General features: G+C 36.7%; 1 protein-coding gene across 1 annotated transcript in view; it reads left to right on the plus strand.

Annotated features, from left to right (window-relative positions):
- The window catches only part of LOC137125117 (uncharacterized), a 32,181-nt gene extending 21,868 nt beyond the window's left edge, over positions 1 to 10,313 (plus strand). Inside the window, exons 12-16 of the mRNA XM_067500103.1 lie at positions 1,819 to 2,265; positions 3,288 to 3,734; positions 7,832 to 8,278; positions 9,177 to 9,617; positions 10,304 to 10,313. Of these exons, the coding sequence (XP_067356204.1) occupies positions 1,819 to 2,265; positions 3,288 to 3,734; positions 7,832 to 8,278; positions 9,177 to 9,617; positions 10,304 to 10,313 (1,792 nt within the window). The remainder of the gene's footprint in view (positions 1 to 1,818; positions 2,266 to 3,287; positions 3,735 to 7,831; positions 8,279 to 9,176; positions 9,618 to 10,303) is intronic.
- The last annotated feature ends 2,055 nt before the right edge of the window (positions 10,314 to 12,368 follow it).

Consider the following 12,368-nt stretch of genomic DNA (forward strand, 5'->3'; position numbering starts at 1 on the left):
GGTGTCCCAGGTCGTCTGTCTGGAGGCTCGAATGATGATGCAGTCAATCAGAAGAACTTTACTAACATTGTCTGTCATGCAATCTGGATCCCCAGGAAGTCCTTCCACTGATAATTTGGTCTTGTAGCCCTGGGAAACAAGACATGAGGAGGTGAATGTGGTCCTCACAGTATAATTAATGTTTTTATGCAGGTTGTCCATCATCCATGACGAAGACCGTGTGTTGGAATATGGGTCAAGTAAGCGTGCAGACTTAACCACACTTCTTGTCAGTCTGGGTTTGTTAGTGAGCTGCTGGGTGATCTGTTTATGGTGCTATAATTCATGGATCATCCACAAGATTTCTGCAACCGTGGTGAATAATAAATAAATGTGCACAATCTGATCTTCAGGTTCCACTCCTTCAGTTTGAGTGTGAGATTCTCCGTCATTGGGCAGCAGATGTCACCTTTATCACTTTCCAGTATTCACCTTTGTTGAAGTTGTTGGAGCTTGAAGTCTAGTTCAAGCCCAATCATCGCTTCTCCCCCCTCACCGAGCTGAACAATTCAGAGGTCAAATTTGACCATCTGTGGCTTGTAGGTCGTCCTCCACAGTGATCGTCTCCTTGTCGAGTCGGTATGCGTGTGGTTGTAGTTCCTTTTCTGGTTCTGGTATGGGGATCCTCTTGCAGTGGCTGGCATGGACCCACGTGATGCGTGTCTCCACCTTCACTGCTGTATTAGAAGTCAGTAGTACTTGATTTGATCCTATGAAATGTCTCTGTTTCCAGTGTTTCCTCCAGTGGTCCTTGATGAGCACCCAGTCACCTGGTTTAAAATCTTGCAGGCTGATGGCTGCAGGTGTAGTCAGGGCTGCTTTCACCTGGGGACAAACAGCTGAGAGAGTTTACACACTATAGTTAAAAGATCACATCTTCATGACAAACTCGTCAGAGTTTGTTTGTTCTGAATAACAACTACGCCAGGAGGTTTTCCCAACATTATTCGGAACAGACTTAACTTGCATATAGCAAGTTAAGTTAGCACCGATGCTAATTCTTAAATCCACGTCAAACCTGTTACTTCACAGCATTTTGTTAATTTGGTCATTCCATCGTACCTGCACTCTGGGGGTGATAAGGCAGCAATACTGAAAAATAACCCAAATTAGACAAATCATTAAACACCTTTATGGTAAACCCAGGACCATTGTCACTAATAACTTTCTTCTGGAAAACTTCACCTAATGATCATGTGTTTGGGCCTTTTTACCACAGCACATGCATCGTGTTTAGAAAAAATAAAAAATAATCTGTGTGCTGCACAGATTATTCAGCTCCATATGCTTGGAAGAACCCTGGTATATAAACCTTCTGTAGCAATAGCTGTTACAATATGGACACATCCCCCTTTTGCAAATGTGTTGTTTACCATGAACTAGCTTTGCATGCAAATGAAAATATGAATTAGGTAAACAAAGGTTCTCTGGACCAATACATGACCCTTTTTGCAGTGGTGCACATAATGTCTTCTCAAAGTTTTCTAGATACGCTGATGGTATGATGGTAATTTACACATCTGTCTTCTCAAGAGCAGGATGAAGCATTGCATGATGGGAATTTTTTTACAACTACTGGACATGATAATGACTTTTAGATGTTTTGCTTTGTAATATATTAATATATTGTTCATGTCTGGTAAAACTCATCCATCAAGTACAAGTACATTTCATTTAATACAGGACATTTACAAACTAATATCTGTTCATAGTGTGTGTTTGTTTTTTTAAGTAGCTGAGATCAGATATTCACAAAATGTTTCTTTCTCGCTGTTCCAGTTTTTATCTTCAGTCATCAAATCGTTCAGAAACAACCAGGATCTTTGTGAATCTGTTCTGTGCAGCAGCAGAGAGAGAACAGCAGACAGGAGAGAAGATACTGGAGCTGTTATCATCAGTCTGCACATATAAAACATTCCCTTTGTGTGACGCATATGTGGATGATTATGTTTTAAAATCCCAGTCTGATTACCTGTTGGATCTGTTCTCCCATGTGAAGGACTGTGAGACTAAAACAGGTCTGAGAGTTCTTCCATCATTCCAGTCAGTTTTCCAGTGTGTTCCTACAGTCTGGTTCATAAACCTCTCAGAGAGAAAGACCTCCATCCTCCTGGAAGTGCTGAAACTACAACCAGAGAAGAAACCAGTGGAGCTGACAGGATGGTCAGATGAAGAGAGTGAAGTGAGGAGTTTCCTACAGTGTCTGCCTTATATCTCACAGCTCAGGTAAATGGAACATGATTTAACTCTACAGTGAGTTATGCAAATGTTTTATGTTGCAGAAGTTCTAACATCAGTTTACTAATGAAATGATTTGTAAGATTAGTAGAGTAATTTAATTAATTGTTAGTTTGATATTTTGTATTTGTGTGTGATAAGTTTATAAAATAGGAGTCAAATTTAAACATCCCAACAGTTTCTAATCTAAAATAGTTAATGTCAACTTCACCTTGAGCAACTGTAGCATGATAATGGTGCGTGTGTGTGTGTGTGTGTGTGTGTGTGTGTGTGTGTGTGTGTGTGTGTGTGTGTGTGTGTGTGTGTGTGTGTGTGTGTGTGTGTGTGTGTGTGTGTGTGTTCTCAGACTGATGTTATTCCACTAAAGTCTAATATCAAACATACACTGACAGTAACTTGTCTTCATGAAGATCAGTGACCAAACACACAAAGCAAAGATAGAATGAAATGTGAAGAAGAATAAAAATGGAAGAATTCAGCCCTGCTAATAGAAAAACATGACGTTGAAACACAAATGTAATTCAGAGAATGATGTGAATCCAAAATAATAGTATCTTTAAAACAGTTACTGAAACCAAAGAGAAGTATGTTCAGCTGCCTCTTAGTTTCTAACTATAATGAACTTTACTGACCATGATAAGATTTGTACCAGTGAACAACAAATGAAGAGTTCAGACACCTTCAGTATGAATCATCATCATTTTGTGTCTCTACTCACACATGTAGTTCAACGTGATGGTAGTTTACACATCTGTCTTCTCCAGAGCAGGATGAAGCATTGCATGATGGGAATTGTTGTACAACTACTGGACATGATAAAGACTTTTAGATGTTTTGCTTTGTAATATATTCATATATTGTTCATGTCTGGTAAAACTCATCCACAAAGTAAAATTACATTTCATTTAATACAGGACATTTACAAGCTAATATCTGTTCATAGTGTGTGTTTGGTTTTTTTAGTAGCTGAGATCAGATGGTCACAAAATGTTTCTTTCTCACTGTTCCAGTTTTGATCTTCAGTCATCAAATCGTTCAAAAACAACCAGGATCTTTGGGAATCTGCTCTGTGCAGCAGCAGAGAGAGAACAGCAGACAGGAGAGAAGATACTGGAGCTGTTATCATCAGTCTGCAGATATGAAATATTCTTTCTGAATGAGGAATACATGTATGATGATGATAGAAAACATCAGTGTGATTTCCTGTTGGATCTGTTCTCCCATGTGAAGGACTATGAGACTAAAACAGGTCTGAGAGTTCTTTCATCATTACTGTCAGTTTTCCAGTCAGCTCCTACAGTCTGGTTCATAAACCTCTCAGAGAGAAAGACCTCCATCCTCCTGGAAGTGCTGAAACTACAACCAGAGAAGAAACCAGTGGAGCTGACAGGATGGTCAGATGAAGAGAGTGAAGTGAGGAGTTTCCTACAGTGTCTGCCTTATATCTCACAGCTCAGGTAAATGGAACATGATTTAACTCTACAGTGAGTTATGCAAATGTTTTATGTTGCAGAAGTTCTAACATCATCTTACTAATGAAATGATTTGTATGATTAGTAGAGTAATTTACTTAATTTGTAGTTTGATATTTTGTATTTGTGTGTGATAAGTTTATAAAATAGGAGTCAAATTTAAACATCCCAACAGTTTCTAATCTAAAGTAGTTAATGTCAACTTCACCTTGATCAACTGTAGCATTATAATGGTGTGTGTGTGTGTGTGTGTGTGTGTGTGTGTGTGAATACATTACCAATGTAGTTAAAAAAACATTCTGTTATTTTAAAATACATCCTGGAGCCTAATGTGGCCTCCACAAATATCTTTGTCTTAACAAAACAGTTTAAGAAACTGCAAAATATAAAATTTCATTCTGCATGGCAATTTAAACAACACCAACTTTAATATGAAGATTAAAACAGTTGCAGAATAATTAACTAACAATGGACCAATCAATTAATTATTAATTGCAGCTTTTCTGTACTTGTACTTTTCTGTAACAAGACTTTCATGTTTGAATTATTGTTCAATGTTAGTCTTTTTCAGGACAATGCAAGTGTCTTCTTACAATTTGTTGGCACTAGGACACTAGGACACATTAAGTGCATTTTCCACCCTTTGCACAGCTATTGATACAGTTGCAGTCAAAGTTTCAAGCTTCAGAACAAATACTTCCAAAACGTATTTTTCAGCTGACCTGGATAGGCAACATTGTAGACATAGTAAAGGTACAATGCAATACTCAGAGACAGAGAAATATTTACTTCCCCACTATACAACATCATTTTGTGTCTATCCATCTGGACTTTGACCACAGTGCAGTCATTCTGTGGCTCGCCATCACTGGTGCTCAGGACAATTGTGGGCACTGGGCTGAGTAGATCCTGAAACAATAAATGACAAGTCACACTCATAGCTCCATAGAAATTAATTTCTAGAAATCATATTATTCATTTTTTTAAATTATTTTTAAAAAGCACCATAAAAATTTCAACAAACCTTATTCATTATAAAAAGATGGCAGGCAGTATCTTTGAAAACAGAAGGCAGGAGAGGTATCGCTGTGTTCACCATCTGACCTAAAAATGAACATATGTAGAGATCATAGGGCAGGAGAAGAGCTTTTACACATTTTGGATACTGTATACAGTTGTGAATGAAAGTTTACATACACTCATCATGGGCATGACTGTTATTACAATATTAGGATTTAAATTTGTTCTTTGAATAGTTTATTTGCGGCATCTGACTGGTCCCAAATTCAGTCCAAGTATACCAGGGACACTGGTATGACACTTCCATTAAATTGCTCACCTACACAGTCTTGCTGATAACCTGCCAATTTATTTTCCACAAGCCAAACACATACTTCTCCAACAGTCCACTGCTGAACCATAGTCTGTTAAAGCAAAGCAAAACACAGATTACATTGTATGTTCTGTGACATGATTTGGTATTATTGCTGCATCTATTAATTTTTTAATATTGATAAATACATCAACTATTTTCAGTAATTGGTTAATTAATATATTAAAAAAATATATAAAGTGTCATCAGTGCTTTCCATTTTACCTATATGCCTTGTAGTTTATATGATAAGAGAAATGGGCACAAATTCTCAAAACTAAAAGTCAAACTATTTGTCTTCCCTCTCTCCTCCCTCAACTTAGATGGTATCTTCCAGCTTCTGATAGACTAAACACACCTTAAGTAATATGCCATTGGTAGGGCAGGGATAGTTGGGGAAAAAAACTGGACAGAGGACCTTGAGGACCAGGGTTGAGAATCAATGAATTTTATCTATTCAAAATACTTGTAAGACTTGTATTATTCCAAAAAATGCACACAATCTGCTGTGGTCGATGCATTGCTGTATTCCACTATTCAAAACCTGCTCTACTGAATTTTCTTATAGGTCACATCAATGAAAACAATGCGGCAGCGTTCTCTGTAGTAGCGTTACTGCTGAAAAAAAAGGCGATTTTTCCCAATATTGAGAACAGATCACTTATAAGCAAACAAAACAGCGACAGTCTTTGAAATATAGTTATCACAAAAGAGGCTTCAGGTGCCATTTGATATGTTGACATTATCATTACTTTCCAAATATGTAACGTTTAAATTGAATTCTGTCAGCCTAGCTAACACTATAGGTAGCTTAGCAAACGTACAATTACATTTAACGCTAACAAACAACAACATGTTAAAACGTTTTTGTGAAAATACTTCACCTTATCTATGAAGACGACAAGTGGGGAAAAAGCAGTAGAGATACTGATGACAGTAACTGCTGTCACCAAAAAGTTTAATTTGCAACAAAGTTCTCGTAGGTCAGTGACATTCTGTGTGTGCGCACCTTTTCTCTCTCTGGCAATACACTTAATAATGAATTAGTGGCTGGAGACGTGCTCAGATCATTTACTTTAGTAAAAGTAGCAATACAACAATACATAAATACTCTGTTACAAGGAAAAGTCCTGCATTCAAAATGCTACTTCAGTAAAAGTACAGTATTATTAGCTCAAACTACTTTTGTGACATTAGACATCACATTAATGAATGTTATTTTATTGGAATAACATTATTGATTCATTAATGTGTCACTTTAATGTTACAGCTGGTAATGATAGAGATAAGCTGATGAATTACTTTAAATACTGCTGGGTGACCTCTGAATTTCCAAGGATTTTTATGAGTTTTATGATTATACTATATTATGTATTATTTATCAGATTCTAAGGAGCACAAACTAGCCTTGAAGCCAACAATGGAGAAATTGAAATAGAAAATCCTCAAATTTGAAGTTAAATACAGTGCTTTACTAAATGTATGTGGTTATTCGCACCTCTGGAATTATGAATCCAAATTAAGTTATACATAAGTGTGTGTGTGTGTGCGTGTGTGTGTGTTTGGGAGGGGTAGTACCAACAGTGATTCTCACCGATGGCCCAACATTGGCCGATAGCTGACGGTCGGCTTGATGTGTCAGCGCCACAACCCTTACAGTGAATAGTTGCTTTTGGGTTAGGGTTAGGCAAGTACTAGTCATGATAAAGAACAGATCCCACAGGGTAATAAAAGCAACGATGTGTGTGTAATTCTGCATGTGTGCAGTTGTGTGTGTGGTTGAGTTTGGAGATTTGAAGACTTTGTGTCAAATTTGAAGGAACAACTTCTGAAACAATGTGATGCATTGATGTTAAGAAAAAACTACCAACAACACTTGCAGATTGATGTAACATATTCTAATACAGACAAGATGCCAACAAGTGTTGGTCTAATAACAGTATCAGTTTTTTGACCTTTTGCAGGTGTTGCTGGCAGTCTTTTCAATTTTAGTGTTAAATTCCACTTTTAGGTAGCTAGCTACAGTATTGAATAGTAGGGTTTTTCATCATAATACATGAATGTTTATGCCATTGTCCAAAATCAAATAACTCAAATAGCTAAGAAGGAAGAACCCTTACTTCTTCAAAGAACCATTTGTAGTAGCCAAAGAACCACTGACCAACAAAAATGGTTCTTTAAGCCTGCGTGGATTTTCAAAAAACCATGCAAAGAAAAACATGACGTTGAAATTTGTATTGTCTGTTCCACAAATGTAATTCAGAGAATGATGTGAATCCAAAATAATAGTATCTTTAAAACAGTTACTGAAACCAAAGAGAAGTATGTTCAGCTGCCTCTTAGTTTCTAACTATAATGAACTTTACTGACCATGATAAGATTTGTACCAGTGAACAACAAATGAAGAGTTCAGACACCTTCAGTATGAATCGTCATCATTTTGTGTCTCTACTCACACATGTAGTTCAACGTGATGGTAGTTTACACATCTGTCTTCTCCAGAGCAGGATGAAGCATTGCATGATGGGAATTGTTGTACAACTACTGGACATGATAATGACTTTTAGATGTTTTGCTTTGTAATATATTCATATATTGTTCATGTCTGGTAAAACTCATCCACCAAGTACAATTACATTTCATTTAATACAGGACATTTACAAGCTAATATCTGTTCATATCTGCTAATATCTGTTTCTCACTTTTCCAGTTTTTATCCTCAGTCATCAAATCGTTCAGAAACAACCAGGATTTTTGTGAATCTGTTCTGTGCAGCAGCAGAGAGAGAACAGCAGACAGGAGAGAAGATCCTGGAGCTGTTATCATCAGTCTGCACATATCAAACATTCTTTTGGAATCACTCATACATGAATGATGGTGATAGAAAACATCAGTCCGATTTCCTGTTGGATCTGTTCTCCCATGTGAAGGACTGTGAGACTAAAACAGGTCTGAGAGTTCTTCCATCATTACTGTCAGTTTTCCAGTCAGCTCCTACAGTCTGGTTCATAAACCTCTTAGAGAGAAAGACCTCCATCCTCCTGGAAGTGCTGAAACTACAACCAGAGAAGAAACCAGTGAAGCTGACAGGATGGTCAGATGAAGAGAGTGAAGTGAGGAGTTTCCTACAGTGTCTGCCTTATATCTCACAGCTCAGGTAAATGGAACAAAATTTAACTCTACAGTGAGTTATGCAAATGTTTTATGTTGCAGAAGTTCTAACATCATCTTACTAATGAAATGATTTGTAAGATTAGTAGAGTAATTTACTTAATTGGTAGTTTGATATTTTGTATTTGTGTGTGATAAGTTTATAAAATAGGAGTCAAATTTAAACATCCCAACAGTTTCTACTCTAAAGTAGTTAATGTCAACTTCACCTTGATCAACTGTAGCATTATAATGGTGTGTGTGTGTGTGTGTGTGTGTGTGTGTGTGTGTGTTCTCAGACTGATGTTATTCCACTAAAGTCTAATATCAAACATACACTGACAGTAACTTGTCTTCATGAAGATCAGTGACCAAACACACAAAGCAAAGATAGAATGAAATGTGAAGAAGAATAAAAATGGAAGAATTCAGCCCTGCTAATAGAAAAACATGACGTTGAAACACAAATGTAATTCAGAGAATGATGTGAATCCAAAATAATAGTATCTTTAAAACAGTTACTGAAACCAAAGAGAAGTATGTTCAGCTGCCTCTTAGTTTCTAACTATAATGAACTTTACTGACCATGATAAGATTTGTACCAGTGAACAACAAATGAAGAGTTCAGACACCTTCAGTATGAATCATCATCATTTTGTGTCTCTACTCACACATGTAGTTCAACGTGATGGAAGTTTACACATCTGTCTTGTCAAGAGCAGGATGAAGCATTGCATGATGGGAATTGTTGTACAACTACTGGACATGATAATGACTTTTAGATGTTTTGCTTTGTAATATATTCATATATTGTTCATGTCTGGTAAAACTCATCCACCAAGTACAATTACATTTCATTTAATACAGGACATTTACAAGCTAATATCTGTTTCTCACTGTTCCAGTTTTGATCTTCAGTCATCAAATCCTTCAGAAAAGAACTGGATTTTTGTGAATCTGTTCTATGCAGCAGCAGAGAGAGAACAGCAGACAGGAGAGAAGATACTGGAGCTGTTATCATCAGTCTGCACATATCAAACATTCCCTTTAGGTGACAGAGGCATGAATGATGATGATAGAGAATATCAGTCTGATTACCTGTTGGATGTGTTCTCCCATGTTAAGGACTGTGAGACTAAAACAGGTCTGAGAGTTCTTCCATCATTACTGTCAGTTTTCCAGTTAGTTCCTACAGTCTGGTTCATAAACCTCTTAGAGAGAAAGACCTCCATCCTCCTGGAAGTGCTGAAACTACAACCAGAGAAGAAACCAGTGAAGCTGACAGGATGGTCAGATGAAGAGAGTGAAGTGAGGAGTTTCCTACAGTGTCTGCCTTATATCTCACAGCTCAGGTAAATGGAACAAAATTTAACTCTACAGTGAGTTATGCAAATGTTTTATGTTGCAGAAGTTCTAACATCATCTTACTAATGAAATGATTTGTAAGATTAGTAGAGTAATTTACTTAATTGGTAGTTTGATATTTTGTATTTGTGTGTGATAAGTTTATAAAATAGGAGTCAAATTTAAACATCCCAACAGTTTCTAATCTAAAGTAGTTAATGTCAACTTTACCTTGAACAACTGTAGCATTATAATGGTGTGTGTGTGTGTGTGTGTGTGTGTGTGTGTGTGTGTGTGTGTGTTCTCAGACTGATGTTATTCCACTAAAGTCTAATATCAAACATACACTGACAGTAACTTGTCTTCATGAAGATCAGTGACCAAACACACAAAGCAAAGATAGAATGAAATGTGAAGAAGAATAAAAATGTAAGAATTCAGCCCTGCTAATAGAAAAACATGACGTTGAAACACAAATGTAATTCAGAGAATGATGTGAATCCAAAATAATAGTATCTTTAAAACAGTTAATGAAACCAAAGAGAAGTATGTTCAGCTGCCTCTTAGTTTCTAACTATAATGAACTTTACTGACCATGATAAGATTTGTACCAGTGAACAACAAATGAAGAGTTCAGACACCTTCAGTATGAATCAAAATCATTTTGTGTCTCTACTCACACATGTAGTTCAACGTGATTGTAGTTTACACATCTGTCTTCTCAAGAGCAGGATGAAGCATTGCATGATGGGAATTGTTGTACAACTACTGCACATGATAATGACTTTTAGATGTTTTGCTTTGTAATATATTCATATATTGTTCATGTCTGGTAAAACTCATCCACCAAGTACAATTACATTTCATTTAATACAGGACATTTACAAACTAATATCTGTTCATAGTGTGTGTTTGTTTATTTTAGTAGCTGAGATCAGATATTCACAAAATGTTTCTTTCTCACTGTTCCAGTTTTCATCCTCACTCATCAGATCCTTCAGAAGAAACCAGGATTTTTGTGAATCTGTTCTGTGCAGCAGCAGAGAGAGAACAGCAGACAGGAGAGAAGATACTGGAGCTGTTATCATCAGTCTGCAGATATCAAACATTCCCTTTGGGTGACAGATACATGCGTAATTATGTTATAAAACATCAGTGTGATTTCCTGTTGGATCTGTTCTCCCATGTGAAGGACTGTGAGACTAAAACAGGTCTGAGAGTTCTTCCATCATTACAGTCAGTTTTCCAGTCAGTTCCTAGAGTCTGGTCCATAAACCTCTCAGAGAGAAAGACCTCCATCCTCCTGGAAGTGCTGAAACTACAACCAGAGAAGAAACCAGTGGAGCTGACAGGATGGTCAGATGAAGAGAGTGAAGTGAGGAGTTTCCTACAGTGTCTGCCTTATATCTCACAGCTCAGGTAAATGGAACAAAATTTAACTCTACAGTGAGTTATGCAAATGTTTTATGTTGCAGAAGTTCTAACATCAGTTTACTAATAAAAATATTTGTAAGATTAGTAGAGTAATTTACTTAATTGGTAGTTTGATATTTTGTATTTGTGTGTGATGAGTTTATAAAATAGGAGTCAAATTTAAACATCCCAACAGTTTCTAATCTAAATTAGTTAATGTCAACTTCACCTTGATCAACTGTAGCATTATAATGGTGTGTGTGTGTGTGTGTGTGTGTGTGTGTGTGTGTGTGTGTGTGTGTGTGTGTGTGTGTGTGTGTGTTCTCAGACTGATGTTATTCCACTAAAGTCTAATATCAAACATACACTGACAGTAACTTGTCTTCATGAAGATCAGTGACCAAACACACAAAGCAAAGATAGAATGAAATGTGAAGAAGAATAAAAATGGAAGAATTCAGCCCTGCTAATAGAAAAACATGACGTTGAAACACAAATGTAATTCAGAGAATGATGTGAATCCAAAATAATAGTATTTTTAAAACAGTTACTGAAACCAAAGAGAAGTATGTTCAGCTGCCTCTTAGTTTCTAACTATAATGAACTTTACTGACCATGATAAGATTTGTACCAGTGAACAACAAATGAAGAGTTCAGACACCTTCAGTATGAATCATCATCATTTTGTGTCTCTACTCACATATGTAGTTCAACGTGATTGTAGTTTACACATCTGTCTTCTCCAGAGCAGGATGAAGCATTGCATGATGGGAATTGTTGTACAACTACTGGACATGATAATGACTTTTAGATGTTTTGCTTTGTAATATATTCATATATTGTTCATGTCTGGTAAAACTCATCCACCAAGTACAATTACATTTCATTTAATACAGGACATTTACAAGCTAATATCTGTTCATAGTGTATGTTTGTTTTTTTAGTAGCTGAGATCAAATATTCACAAAATGTTTCTTTCTCACTGTTACAGTTTTTATCTTCAGTCATCAAATCGTTCAGAAGAAAGCAGATTTTTTGGGAATCTGCTCTGTGCAGCATCAGAGAGAGAACAGCAGACAGGAGAGAAGATACTGGAGCTGTTATCATCAGTCTGCACATATCAAACATTCCCTTTGGGTGACAGACACATGAAAGATGATGTTCTAAAATATCAGTGTGATTTCCTGTTGGATCTGTTCTCCCATGTGAAGGACTATGAGACTAAAACAGGTCTGAGAGTTCTTCCATCATTACAGTTAGTTTTCCAGTCAGCTCCTACAGTCTGGTTCATAAACCTCTCAGAGAGAAAGACCTCCATCCTCCTGGAAGTGCTGAAACTA

This window comes from Channa argus, chromosome 4, assembly GCF_033026475.1.
Source record: "Channa argus isolate prfri chromosome 4, Channa argus male v1.0, whole genome shotgun sequence".
NCBI classification, from domain to species: domain Eukaryota; kingdom Metazoa; phylum Chordata; class Actinopteri; order Anabantiformes; family Channidae; genus Channa; species Channa argus.